Raw genomic sequence first — 13,775 nt, forward strand, 5'->3', positions numbered from 1 at the left:
GGGAACAGAGCGCAGTCCCCATTCCAAGACAACATTCCAACACTGCAACTCTGTAGTTATTTCAAGCAGATCAGCATCAACAGAAGGGACCGAGAACAAACTATTCCAGATTATTCTGAGTCCTACAGGTCAGGACTCTGCTTATCATGACCTATGTTTGTAGCCATGAGTCATTCTAAGAATAGAGTTTATAACAAGAGAGTACAAGTAGTATGGCCACAATTACCCTCTTATCTTTTAAAAAGAAAATTATTAATTATCTTTTTCCCTCAGCCAGGACTATTCTACAGGATAAAACTGCTTCCATCTGTGATTGGAGGACTTTTTTCTTGTCAAATTATTCAGGCTGAATTAAATAGCAGATATTTTATTATATTAACATTCTGATTACATAAAATAAATATTTTACCCTTCTTCTGTTTTCACCTTCTTCCTGCCTTTGCCGTCTTCTTTTCTCTAGAAATAAAAAGAAAAAAGTCTGTAGCTAAACACAAGAACAATCACTACTAACAGGTTTTTCTTAAACAAATGTAATGAAAAAAATAACATTAACTACTGAGATTGTTACTGAAATAGGTGGTTAATACAATTAAATAAGAAGGAAACATGAAGTTGACTGCAATGGAATTTCTCATTAAAATCAATTTATCATGTTGACAATGGCTGTCATCGCTGCTGAAATGCACCACTCACATGCTCACATCCACTGTTCGGTCTCCTTAAATATTCAGCAAGCATCAGTGAATGACAATGGATGCCATTTTTTCACATGGAAGAATTTAACGGCACACTTGCTTCATTTACACTTCCACAACAGATGCCATTCTGTCAAACTGCCTCTCTGCTGCCATCTGTCTCACGGCAACAACATTTAACAGAAATATTGGCAGGAAGGCTCAACCTCTACTGCTATACCACCAACATCTGCCTCTGACATTACAGGTCAACAAAATAAAATAGGAGGCATTACTTTCAGAGCAGCCCTCCTATAAAATCAAAGTACCAAAGAAAGACTGATGTGTTGCTTAAGGGAATGTGTGACACTCCCCCTGCTCCAGAAAACAATACTACTGTAAGCTAATCCAGCTGATCTTGTTTCTAATAAACTATGAAAGGAGAATAAATGCATTGTATAATGTAACTTACATACAAGATTTTGTTTCTGAACCTTTACTCAAGAACTACTTTCAAGGTGTTAGCTTGAAACGAGAACTCTTTTTTTCAGTAAAAGATTAACAAAACAAAAAAAATCAAGAAATTATACAAAATAGCTGATAAATAAAGCTCTACAGAATACATGCTTGGTGTAATAATGCACAGTAGTTACTTGACTTGGCACAAAATCCTAAGGAAATGATGGAATTTGGTCAGCTTAGCTGAACACACTTATAAAAAGAAAGACTAAAATAAGGTTGTTGATAATAATGACAATTTAAGCAGTAACTATCCTTTATGACATATTAAACAGGATCTCTGCCCCTGCTAAGATATTATTAGACAGTAATGACTTCAGAGTACCATCGCTTAACTGAATTCTAAAATTACCCACACTGGATGAGTAAAGTTGGTATATCCAAAAAAGTCAAACAGCACTTACATAGCAACATGTATTGTCAATCTGTTGTGTTTTGTGCAGTAGATTGCCACTGTACAGTTCAGAAACTGAAAAGCTATTTGTCTTTTTTCTTTTTTTTTCCAGACATAGAAGAATTATTATATTTTGTAGGATGATTAGGATATGGGATCTAAGTTACCTCTTCGGATTAACTCTTTTCCTTCATCAATCAAATCAGAGGTCATTTCACTGTCCCCCATGAACTGCTGGAAACCCAGAAGATTCAAGCAACGAGTTCCTAAACTGGTAAAAGCAGAAGGATAAGAAATTTTCTATGTTAGCTTACAATGAGTAAATGGATATATTATATTGCAAAATGTAAAACATAAATTTCAGAAATACAGAAATTTAGGGACAATTAAAAAAGAACCAGAAAACAAAACATGAAAAAAAGAAAACAAATTATACTAAATGAGAAATCAGAAAATTCAAAACAGTGACAAGGTTCCTGAATGTAATCGAAAGGATGGAAGATCTCTGTTCAAGTAGCAGGATAAAAATGCTTACTGTCTGAGAGTAGTACAAATGGTTTAAGACAATTACTTGATATCTTCTCAAATATAATAGAAATTACACTTATGGTATCCTCTTGACTCCCCGCCAGAAGAAAATTACTGTGAAGACTGCATGCAATAAGATTTCTGTTTTTGAAACAACAATAACAGGAAAGACACTTTCATCTCAGATATTACTCAGAAGAAACACATGGCTTTTTTTTTTTTTTTTCAGCTGTAGGGACAGTCCTCATTTTGGAAAGAACCTCAAGGATTATAAAGCTCCAACCCTCCCGCTGCAGGCAGGGCCACCAACCTCCGTTTCTAATACAAGACCATTTAACTTGAAAGTAGATAGGGAAAAACTAGGACTGGATTCTTGCTATCTGTGGATGCTCAAACTTTCTAGCATCAAACTGCGTTCCATAAAACTCTGAACACATACACTGCTACTAACTGAACAGCAATGCAAGAAGTAAACATAAATATAAAAACATATCTCTTAGAGTGGTCAGAAGTGGATGTTCTGAAATAAAACAAAAAAAGCAAGCACATAACACTATTTCCTGTAATTATCTTTCCAGATCCCAGCAATCTGTGTTTAAGGGAGAACGATCCAGTGATTTAAAACATCATGTTTTCTAGCTAGTCAGGTAACCACTAGATTAAATAAGGGAAACAGCTTTCTTTAATAGATTTTAATTAAACACTCATTTCCACATATATTTGTTGCAAGTCTGCTGGAATGTTCATTACCTATGGCTTTTGCAAATCTGCATATCAGAAAACTTCTGAAAATATAGCTTCCTCACAGTAATTTTAATTTCAAATAGCATAACGTAAATTTTTGTGGGCTTTGAAGCTTGAACAGAAAAGAACCCAAAATCTGATTAATTAATGTTTAGTGGAAAATGGAATAAGTTTTAAAGAAAATCAATCAGTTAGGAGCTCATACAAAGGATATCCTTAAAATGTATACATTTAACGCAAATGAATATAAAACTATTGCTTTATTTTTTGCATTTTCATTAATATGTCACACCTCATCATCTGGAAGTGAGTCTCTTCCTAAGTGATGAAATTGAAGTTATTAATATAAAGAAATGTAGAGGATAAGTCTTGCACATTACTTACCTAAAGTATGTGGCAATACAGAGAATGACAACAAGCATTGGGTAATATATATAGAATCCGTCTGCAATGAAGGACAGCACTTTCATTGATCCCATTATCTGGAAAACAGATCCAGAAGAGCAAGAATCTCTGATGATACCCAAGAAAGATTTTGCTACCTCATTCTTTTCAGTTCACAACACATAAGTACACAATCCTCTTGTTACGGAAACATAGGTGTTATCATCACAGATCTGATTCTTGTCATCTCACTTAATCCAAATTCAGTACAAATTTAGTGTGTTTCATCTGGTGTGGAAGGACAACAAAACGAGACCATTTGCTAAGAACAAAGGTAGATATTACTTGCTGTCAGAAACTGGTTGTTCAGTAAAACTAAACTCAGTAATTTTCAGCAGCCAGTTAGGTCGGCTCCTAATCCATAAAGATAACCCATATGCTGAAGCCAGTGGAAGCTAAAGCTCTTAAGAAGAAAAGCCTGTTCTCTTCAGCAAGCTACACTTTTCTAGGACAGAGAGGACAAAACAGGTTGACAACTCCACTGTAGCCAGCAATCATTACCAAACTCCTGCTCTGTAACTTTTTCTACCCTGTTTAATGTAAGTGCAAAAATACTAATATCTGAATCTTACTACAAGAAGTATCACAAACTATTTTTCATATTCTCCAAACCATGACAAAGCCTCAATGCCATATTTTCTGTACTTACTGATGTGTAAGCAGTTGGTTGAGCATCAGTGTGAGAAATTGTTGCATCCATATGGGTCAAGCCCAAAAAGTTCAAGCATAATGGTGGAGTAAGACGGCAAAATAACCTGAATAAATGCAAGAGGTAACAAACAGCATTTAAAACAATTTACTGCATCAAAAATATTAAGAAATCATATCAAGGTGTATGGCTTTTATGGTCAGGTTGGATGGGGCTTTAGGCAACCTGACCTACATGAAGGCAATCCTGCCTAAGGCAGTGGTCTTGAACTAGATGATGTTTAAGGTCCCTCCCAACCCAAACCATTCTAGGACTCAATTTAGACATATATATGAATATAAATGAAAGATATAAGTAAAAGCTTAATGAACATTTTCAATAGATTATTTGACACAAATTTGCAAAATACGCATCACATACTCACATGCCACTGAAAAGGAGACTGTATGCATCTGTTTGATGATGTGAAGCTAAGTAGTAATAGTTAAATACACGGATTCTGAAGACAGTGGAATAAACACAGATACTGAGGAAAAAGATGGTAAGAAAACAAGCCATCTGGAAAAGAGGAAAAAAAAACTTATTTGAATATAGAACTATCCTGGTTTTGCCTGGGACAGTATTAATCTTCCTCCTAGTAGATGGTATGGTGCTGTATTTTGGATTTAGAATAATGCTGATAACACACCCACACTTTAGCTGCTGCTGAACAATTCTCTACACTAACTCAACATACTACCCTGTATTACCTTATCAGCAAGGAGTAGGGGGTGCACAAGATGCTGGAAGGGGACAGAACCAGGACAGCTGATCCAAACTAGATAAAGAGACACCTCATACCATACAGCACCAGGCTGAACAGTAAAACATGGCTGGGGTTTGTCAGCATGGCTGCCACTGCTTGGGGACTGGCTGGGCACTGGTCAGCAGGTGCAGCACTTGTTTTGTTTATTCTTTTTCTTACTATGATTTTAGTTTTGTTGTTTACTTTCTTTTTCTTTCCTTTTCTTCTCTCTTCCTTCCTATTACACTGTGTTTATCTCAAACCAGAAGTTTCTGCACTGTTCAATTTTCTCCCCTATTCTGCTGCATGGAAGCAGTGAATGAACAGCTGTGTGGTGTTTAGCTGCCCGCTAGGTTAAACCACAAGAATTCTACTAGAAGTATTAATGTATTAACACAGTCTGTATGTGCAACAGATTGAATGCAGTCTAATTTTTCATTTTGAGATAAGTCAATAATATCAGTGCCAACACAAGTTTAAGGAGGTTTTTTTCCTAGTATTGAACTATACTTGAAACATTCCACACTTCAGGTAAGTATAGTATAGCTGATATTAGTAAAATTTATTCTACTTTTCTGATACATATATGAAATTGATTTAAGTGCCTGGATAATTACTATGAATGACTTGACATCTTCTTCCCTTAAAAAGCATTAACAAGAGGTGTTTTAAGTTCAACCCAATTTATTAGTATACTGAACCTTCTTCTACTCATCTGCTTTACTGATACCTTTCTGCACTCAAATTCTAGCTCCCATCAGCCAGGACTGGATTTCTGGCCAGCAGTTAATTCCTATTTAGGAGAAAGAGGTCAAATAAATAGTCAATTAAATGCTAAGTCTAAATATCTAGGCTCTAAACTAACTTTTCACAAATTATTCTACATACAGTTTCAGGTTGAATGGGTTTCTCTCTATAACAGAGAGGCAAAAAGGCAGACCTCCCTCACAAAACTGAAGTCTGGTACTAAGTATTTTACAGAGCTTCTGAAAGCTTATAAATTATTTACAGAAACTTAAAGTCAGTTTCATCTGCTGTGATTGTAAAAACAATCTAGTTTAAAGCTTTTTGTTGAGTGATTATCTCAAACTTACCTCTATATATATGTAATTGTATGTCTTTTCTGCCAGCTGTATGAAAACTGCAAATAGTGATAAAACTGGCCTTGTGCTGAAAAACGTGCACTCCGACCACACGACAATTACAGAGAACGCAGCCAAAACAACAGCAAGAACCCTGTAAAACCATGGTCTTAGAAGACACTCCCAGTACCATTCTGAAAAACAAATACACATACATCCCTACTGAGTCAGTGAAAATTAGACAACCAAAAATGGAACTCCTGCAGAAAAGCAAAAAACCAAAAGCCCATTAATAACTTACTGCATGAACACCCTTAAAATCAAGGCAAATCTTTGGAACTGCACATACAAATTCTGAGCTTTACTGATGCCTAGAGATCTGCCTCAGCCTTAAAGAATCACATGCATGGCCATGGAAGACAGAATGGATTTGGGTTGCAAATTTTAAAAAATTATTAGGGAGAAGTATTAGAGGGAGCAGAATAGGATTCTCCACTTTCAGCCCAAATACTATGATCCACTTCTTATTTGCTTGTTCATTATTACTCTATTACAAACAAAGATCAGACTGTAAAATTGTACTAAGAAATAAATCACTGATACTATACATCAAATTAGAAGTTAATATGTGACAAGAAGACATTTTCTAAAAAACTGCATAAGCAACAACATTCTTAATTATCAGTACAGGACAGACAAAGGGCTCTTTCCCCTATGCTTTACTGCAAGAGCTACAATATCACAACAATATTCTACAGATGTAGAAGACAGCTACAATTCCATAATTTGAAATTTCTAATTTTTTCTTCATTTAAAGCTTCAAAATATTTCAGTTACTATTAGAATATGCTACTGCTATTAAATTTGTAAAAAGTTTTAACCTAGAGCCAAGTGCATAACTCAATACCTGATGAATCTTTCATTAAATAAGCATATCACGTGCACATTTGTTTCTTTCTATTCTAACTGAACATCTTCATATAAAACCATCTGTTCTTACACGACATTACCAGTTACTCCTTTATATATTCAGAATCTGGATAACAGCACTTACCAACAGTTGGTGTGTAGAAATACTGGATAATTTTATTCTCTGGTTCCTGGGACTGAAAAGTATGAACAAACTGTCGAGTTGCACTAGTTTCATTTTTTGCCACATCTTCCAGGTAGAAGGCTTGTTCTAAAAGAATTTGCCACTGGACCTGTGTACGACGATGCCTTTGTACTGAGTAAATCACCTACAATAAATTCCAAGAAATTACGGTTACAACATACTCATTCCAAAAAATGAGAGAAAAGCTTTGCAGAAATGCCTTAAAAATTTCCATGTTACAAAACTGCTAAGATAAATTCCATACACTCATGAAGGCAGGCAGTAAACTCTCTTAATAGGTAAGCTGTAAGGGAACAACACATTCGTAGGTATTGCTGTACTTTCATAACAATCAATCCGTATCATTAGCAAACCTACTTTTTCCAACATAGATTTTTATTTTTGCAACTCAGCAAATATCATGCTTTTTTATAATGCACTGCCAATAAGTCATTGCAAGGCCCCAAAAACCATCAATCATCTAGCCAATTAAAATACTGTCAAGTTATCTTGCAAGAGGAAGAGTTTTTACATAATCAGAAAATAGATCTGGATCTTCTGAAATATTGAACTTCTATACTTTCTTTCTCTATTAAAAGTCATTAAGTAATGTTGCAAAACCCACTACAGCAGGCATGTCCAACCTGTGGCCCAGCAACGCTCACGATGCGGCCCATCCCACTCCTGCTGTAAAAACAGCAGCTCTTCCCCACAGAACAGCCCTGGGCATGCAGCCATCACTCAGCAACAGCCAAACAGTGCACTGTTAACACCATCAACTGAAAGCAGGGCACGGGGAAGGCAGTGCTGCCTCAGGTGATGGCAAATAATCGTATGCATGTTGATACATTGGCTAAACACAAGGCTCTGAAAAGAGAAGAATATGCAGCCATGCTTTCTGTCTTGATAAAGGAATTTGAAAATAGAATCACAGAATCCTTAGGGTTGGAGGAGACCTTTAAAGGCCATTTAGTCCAAATCCCCTGTACTGAACAGGGACATGCACAGCTATATCAGGAGCTCACAACCTGGTCCAGCCTGCCTTGAATGTCTCCAGGGACAAGGTATCCACCACATCTCTAGGCAACCTGTTCCAGTGCTTCACAACCCTCACTGTAAAAGACCCTTTCCTTATACCCAACCTAAATCTACCCTCTTCAAGTTTGAAATCATTTCCCCTTGTCCTATTGCAACAGACCCTGCTAAGGAGTCTGTCCCCTTTTTTCTTACAGCTCCCCTGTAGATACTGAAAGACTGCTACCAGGTATCTGATGCCTTCTCTTCTCCAGACTGTAAAGCCCCAGCTCTCTCAGCCTGTCTTCATAAGGAAAGCGCTTCATCCCTTGGGTCTTTTCTGTGTCCATCCTCTGAACACATCCCAACAGGTCTGTGTCTCTCCTGTTCTAAGGATTCCACATCTGGATGCAGTACTCCAGGTGAGGCCTCACCAGCACAGAGTAGAAGGCACCTCCCTCACCCTACTGGCCACGCTTCTTTTGATGCAGCCCGGGACATGGTTGACTTTCTAGGCTGTGAGGAAACATTGATGGCTCATGTCCAGCTTGCCACCCAACAGGTCTTTTTTGGCCGAGCTGTGCTCAAACCTTTCATCCCCAGCTTTTACTGTCAGTGGGGGTTGCCTCTACCCAAGTGCAACACCTTGCATTTGGCTTCGTGGAACCTCCTGAGATTCACCTGGACCCACTGCTCAGCTTGTCTAGATCCCTCTGGATGGTATCCTATTCCTCAGGTTTGTCAACTGCGCTCCATAGCTTGGGGTTCATAAAATGAAAAATTTTAATTTACATTTGCAAGATCATTTCAGTTGATGTAAACACATGACCTGCAAATTTTCAAACTGAATGCATACAGTTGCATTCAGATATTTAACTCAAAAATCTGATCATTCCTCCTTACCAGACTTACATAATTCCTATCTTAGCAGAGAAAAATATCCTTCACTTCATAATTACACCCTACTTATGTCAACACTTTTGGGCAGTACGTAGATTTTGAACAATTATTGTAAAGGATGAAGTACTGGAAGTACTGCTGCAAAAGTAATGTATCCTGTTTTACTGTGTTGGCCCATAACATCTCAAAGGTGAGTATTGGAGGTATAGCAATAGAGGCTGAACCTTCCCACCAATATTCCATTATGCTTTGCTGCCTTGTGACAGATGGCAGCAGAGGCATTCTGACAAAACGGAGTCTGACATGCAAGTGCATATGAAGCAAAGATTTGTCAATGAATTCCTCCACACAGAAAAAAACTGCACCCACTGATATTGACCCATGCTTTCTTAATTGTTACTGAAACCAAACAGTGAATGTGAGCATGGTGAGGTGCTGGGCAGTGTGTTTCAGCAGCAGAGACAGTGGGTCAGATTGTTATGAGTGTGGCATGCAGGCTCTTGTCTTGTTCATCACTGGCAAAAATACACAGCTAATGGAGATGACAGTGTTGAAAAAACAGTGTTTTCTAGCTCAGAATTTGCTTTATCAAATAGTGTTATTGTGCTCTTTGTATCTGTTGTCGTCTCCATGGAAATTAATAGGAAGCATTACTTTTGGGGCAACCTATGTATATGCAGTACATGACAATTTCTATTCACTAAATGCGGCCCCAGCAAGCAAAAAGGCTGGACAATCACGCAGTACAGTACGCCATTTGGGTAAAACACTTTGAAAAAATATTTGTTTGATTTGTATTTATTCTCATTACATGAGAATAATTTATTAACATACCTGCTTGTGAAGTTTGACCAAACTTTTTTCACTTGGATAACTGTTCTGTCTTTCATCAAAATCCTCATAATCATCCATGTTCCTACCCATTCTTTCCTGGTACTCAGTAGGACACTGGAAAGAAAAGAAAAATAACTATTTTTTTGTATGCTTTTCAATGTTATGAACATTTCATGCAAGTGAAAAGCCCACTCTAACTACAGATTTTTCCTTCTGATACCAATATTTATTTTCTATTAGAAATATTTTTTATTTATTTTTATTTATTTTCTATTAGAAATTTCTACTATTAAAATAAATATTTTTTCCTGCTCAAAAAGATCAGTTTGACACTGTTAATCAAAAAGATATAGCACTTAAAATTATTTCTCAAAAACTTACTTTGTGTTTTGCAAAAATTCAGAATAAGGCATAGGGTGGGAAAACATGGCATTTTCTATATACCTCATTATACTTCAAAAAAAGGTATTACTGTAAGCGATCAACTGTTACAAATTCTGTTCATAACATACTACATATCTCAAAACACATCAGATAATTACATCCATTGTAATAATTCATTCCATGCAGAATTTCAACACCAAAGCTGGTCTGAAAACCACAGTGTCATGGTTTCATGATTTTTGGTTATCAGTATTCCACATCACAACATCATGCAGTGTACTGGGAGCTAAGGAGCAAATGCTTTAGTTCCAGGTACCTGTCTGGAAGAGAAGAAGAACTACGTCCCCCAAGAGCCTTTTCGAGTGCTGTTATCATTCCTGCTCAAGGGAACAGATATAAGGGTGCAGGTCATCTGACTTGTCCCTCTTCTCGTCTCGCCGTGTTTCCCTGTCGGATCGGCTCCCTACTGCTGCGCCCGACTGCACGCAAGGCTTCAGTATTAGCGTAAGGCCTTTGGCTCTTGGACAATCTTTCTCTCAATTATTGCTGATTTATATTGTATTATAGTGTGTTATCTTACATTCCGATACTATATTTAGTAAATTAGTTTGTTTCTCCTCAGATCGTTGCCGCTGTTTTTAATTATTTTGGGGTCCCCTGTTTCCCTTCCTGGAGGCGCGGATTTTGCGAAATCCCTCCGCCCCACTAGTCGCGGAACCGGGCCAGACCAGCCCTTAAACCGTTGGCATTTTTGGTGGAGAATGCGGGCATAAGCTGCTTTTTAGCTTTTTAGAAAGAATCTCTCTCTGCTTTCGGAGAGCCCTCGTTGGGAAAGTTTATCTCTTTCATAGGTGCTCACTGAAAAACTTGACCTTGAAAGTCCAGGCGGACTGCCAATATTCTGAGATATTTTGTAAACTTTGAGCACTGCTATCTTGCTTTAGTAAAGAGGAAGAAAAAAAAAATGGTTCTGCTTTCTGTTTTAGACCAGTTTGTAGGGAGAGCTACTAATTTCACAGAACTTGTGATTTTGAAGCAGGTTCCCAGTCTCTCTTGTGAATCCTTTATGGATTGTTTGAATGCTCACCTGACCACGTTGTTAATCTCCCTGAATGCACTGTTTGCCATTGTAATTATTTCACTTAGTATCTGGAATTATCGTATTCTGAAGAAGTCCCCTCCAAAACCAGAGAATACTGAGTGGCAGGGTGTATGGAGAGACTTGGGAGAGACTTTAGGGAGATGGACATGTCGGTGTCATGGAACTTTACTCCTGAACACCTAAAAGATCCTGAGAGCCTGAACAGATATTTGAGACAAAGATGTTGTGGCTTAGGCAGATCTGAGGAGGCACAAATGATATGGGGCCTGGCTAATGCTTATCGGGCCTTATTTAATACTATCCCAGAGAGGGAAAGAATTCTAGAAATTGAGGGAAGGATTTTCCTAGCCGAGAAGGAGAGTCTCTGGGCCGAGCGAAAGGGTTTCCAAGCTGAGAAGGATAATTTCCGGGCTGAGCAAGAGAATCTCCAAGTCGAGAAGGAGAATCTCCGATCTGAGCGAGAGAATCTCCAAGCCAAGAAGGAGAATTTCCGGGCTGAAAGAGAAAATCTCCAAGCTAAGAAGGAGAACTTCCGGGCTGAAAGAGAAAATCTCCAAGCCGAGAAGGAGAATCTCGGGCTGAGCGAGAGAATCTCCAAGCTGAGAAGGAGAATTTCCGGATCCTGAACGAGAGAATCTCCAAGCTGAGAAGGAGAACCTCCGATCTGAGCGAGACACACTCCAGTTCGAGAGGAACTCCCTCAAGTCCGAACAGGATGTACTCCGAACTGAGCGAGATGCCCTCCAGCACACACAATTCAGTCTTCAAAGTGAGATAACCAAAATTCAGTCTCATCAAGCCAAGCTCGAATCTGAACTAAAGCACTCTCATAATTGAGCGAGATAGACTTCGAGCCGAGCTGGAGAGTAAGAGCATCGGGACTGACCAACCTGATCAACCCGCAGGAGGCACCAGAATCGATGTCAGTTGCCCCTGTAAGAGGACGGAAACGAAACGAATTTCCACTCAGTTAGAACAGAAGAAAGAGGATGAGGGTGTAGTAGAGAAAGCAGTCAATGTAAGAGAAGAGCAGGAGGGTGAAGTAGAAGAAGCAGGCAGTGTAGGAGAAGAGGAGGAAAGAGGTCCAGTGGAGAGGCTCCAAGGAACTGGAGTGCCCATGCCCTCAATAAGACTGCATGCACAAACACCAAGGAGGGCAGGATAGTCCTGAAAGAGCAGGAGGTGAGCAAGACATCGTAACCATTGTGGATAGATCTTTGAAAACGAATGAAATTCGTGGTCTGAGAAAGGACTTCACATGTTACCCCAATGAGCCTATTGTCAGCTGGTTACTTTCGATGCTGGGACAGTGGGGCCAACAGTGTGTGGCTAGATAGCAGAGAAGCTCGTCAGCTTGGTGGCATTGCTAGGGACTCAGCCATTGACAGACGTATTAGCACATGCCAGAACCAGGCCTTCACCCTCCGGAAGTGGATGTTGTTAGCCGTGAGAGACAAACACCCCTTTAAAGATGATCTCATGCCCGAGAAAAGGAAATGGACTGATATGGAAAAAGGCATCCGTTATTTGAGAGAATGTGCCGTGGTGGAAATGATGTACAGCCCTGACTTCATCCCTGACGAGCCAGACCAAGAGCATGATCCTGAGAGAGTCCGGTGTACACCAAATATGTGGCGCACATTCACTAAGACTGCACCAGAAAGGTATGCCAGTACATTTGCAGCAATGTATGGCAGAGGGAGAAGAAAGACCCCTTATAGATGATCTGGTTAATAGACTCCAAGACTTTGAGTTGCATTTAAATCCTCTGCGAGCTTGTGTTTCAACCATCACAAGGATGGTTGAAAAGCTAGACAGAATAGAGAGCAAACAAGAAGATATAATAGATGAACTGTCTACCAAACGTGATGCTGATGGATCCCTGGTGGACGAGGACCAGAATTCCCAAAACCCTCCACTGGAAGAGCTGATCAACTTGGTGTCCTCCCAGCCTACATCATCCAACATCTCAACCATCAAAAGGGGATGTCCTCCTGCTAGAGGAAATGATAATGATAAGGCTATTACACGTCTTGCCTTGTGGCATTACCTGCGTGACCATGGAGAAGATATGAAGAAGTGGCATAAGAAACCCACTTCTGCACTTAAAGCACGGATAAAAGAATACAAGACAAATCAACCACCAAGGTGAAGTCCTCCAAAAGGGTGATCGCTCCAGTTTGCTGCAGACAACCAAGGTAACAAATAGAGGGACCCTGCCCCCAGCCAGGAGGGAGGGAAAGGGATAATAGAGTGTATTGGACTGTGTGGATTAGATGGCCTGGCACATCAAATCCACAGAAATTTAAAGCACTGGTAGACACTGGTGCACAGTGTATGCTAATGCCCTCGAGTCACCAAGGGACAGAATCAATTTATATTCATGGGGTGACTGGGGGTTCCCAAGAGTTGACTATATTGGGAGGCCTGAAATAAGTCTCACTGGCAAAGACCAGCAAAAGCATCCTATTGTGACTGGTCCAGGGGCTCCATGTATACTTGGTATTGATTACCTCAGAAGGGGATACTTTAAGGATCCCAAAGGGTATCGATGGGCCTTTGGAATAGCTGCTGTAGATACAGAAGGTGTTAACACAGTGTCTGCATTGCCTGGCCTATCAGAAGATCCT

At 39.1% G+C, this 13,775-nt stretch overlaps 1 protein-coding gene across 1 annotated transcript in view; it reads right to left on the bottom strand.

Moving 5' to 3' along the window:
- LMBRD2 (LMBR1 domain containing 2) overlaps positions 1-13,775 on the bottom strand; it is a gene marked incomplete in the record, with an annotated part of 37,973 nt that overhangs the window by 6,482 nt on the left and 17,716 nt on the right. Inside the window, 8 exon segments of the mRNA NM_001031579.1 lie at positions 410-456; positions 1,755-1,858; positions 3,244-3,341; positions 3,953-4,058; positions 4,377-4,510; positions 5,831-6,012; positions 6,873-7,056; positions 9,660-9,773. Coding sequence (NP_001026750.1) covers positions 410-456; positions 1,755-1,858; positions 3,244-3,341; positions 3,953-4,058; positions 4,377-4,510; positions 5,831-6,012; positions 6,873-7,056; positions 9,660-9,773 — 969 coding nt within the window.

The sequence above is a fragment of the Gallus gallus genome, chromosome Z, assembly GCF_016699485.2.
Source record: "Gallus gallus isolate bGalGal1 chromosome Z, bGalGal1.mat.broiler.GRCg7b, whole genome shotgun sequence".
NCBI lineage: Eukaryota > Metazoa > Chordata > Aves > Galliformes > Phasianidae > Gallus > Gallus gallus.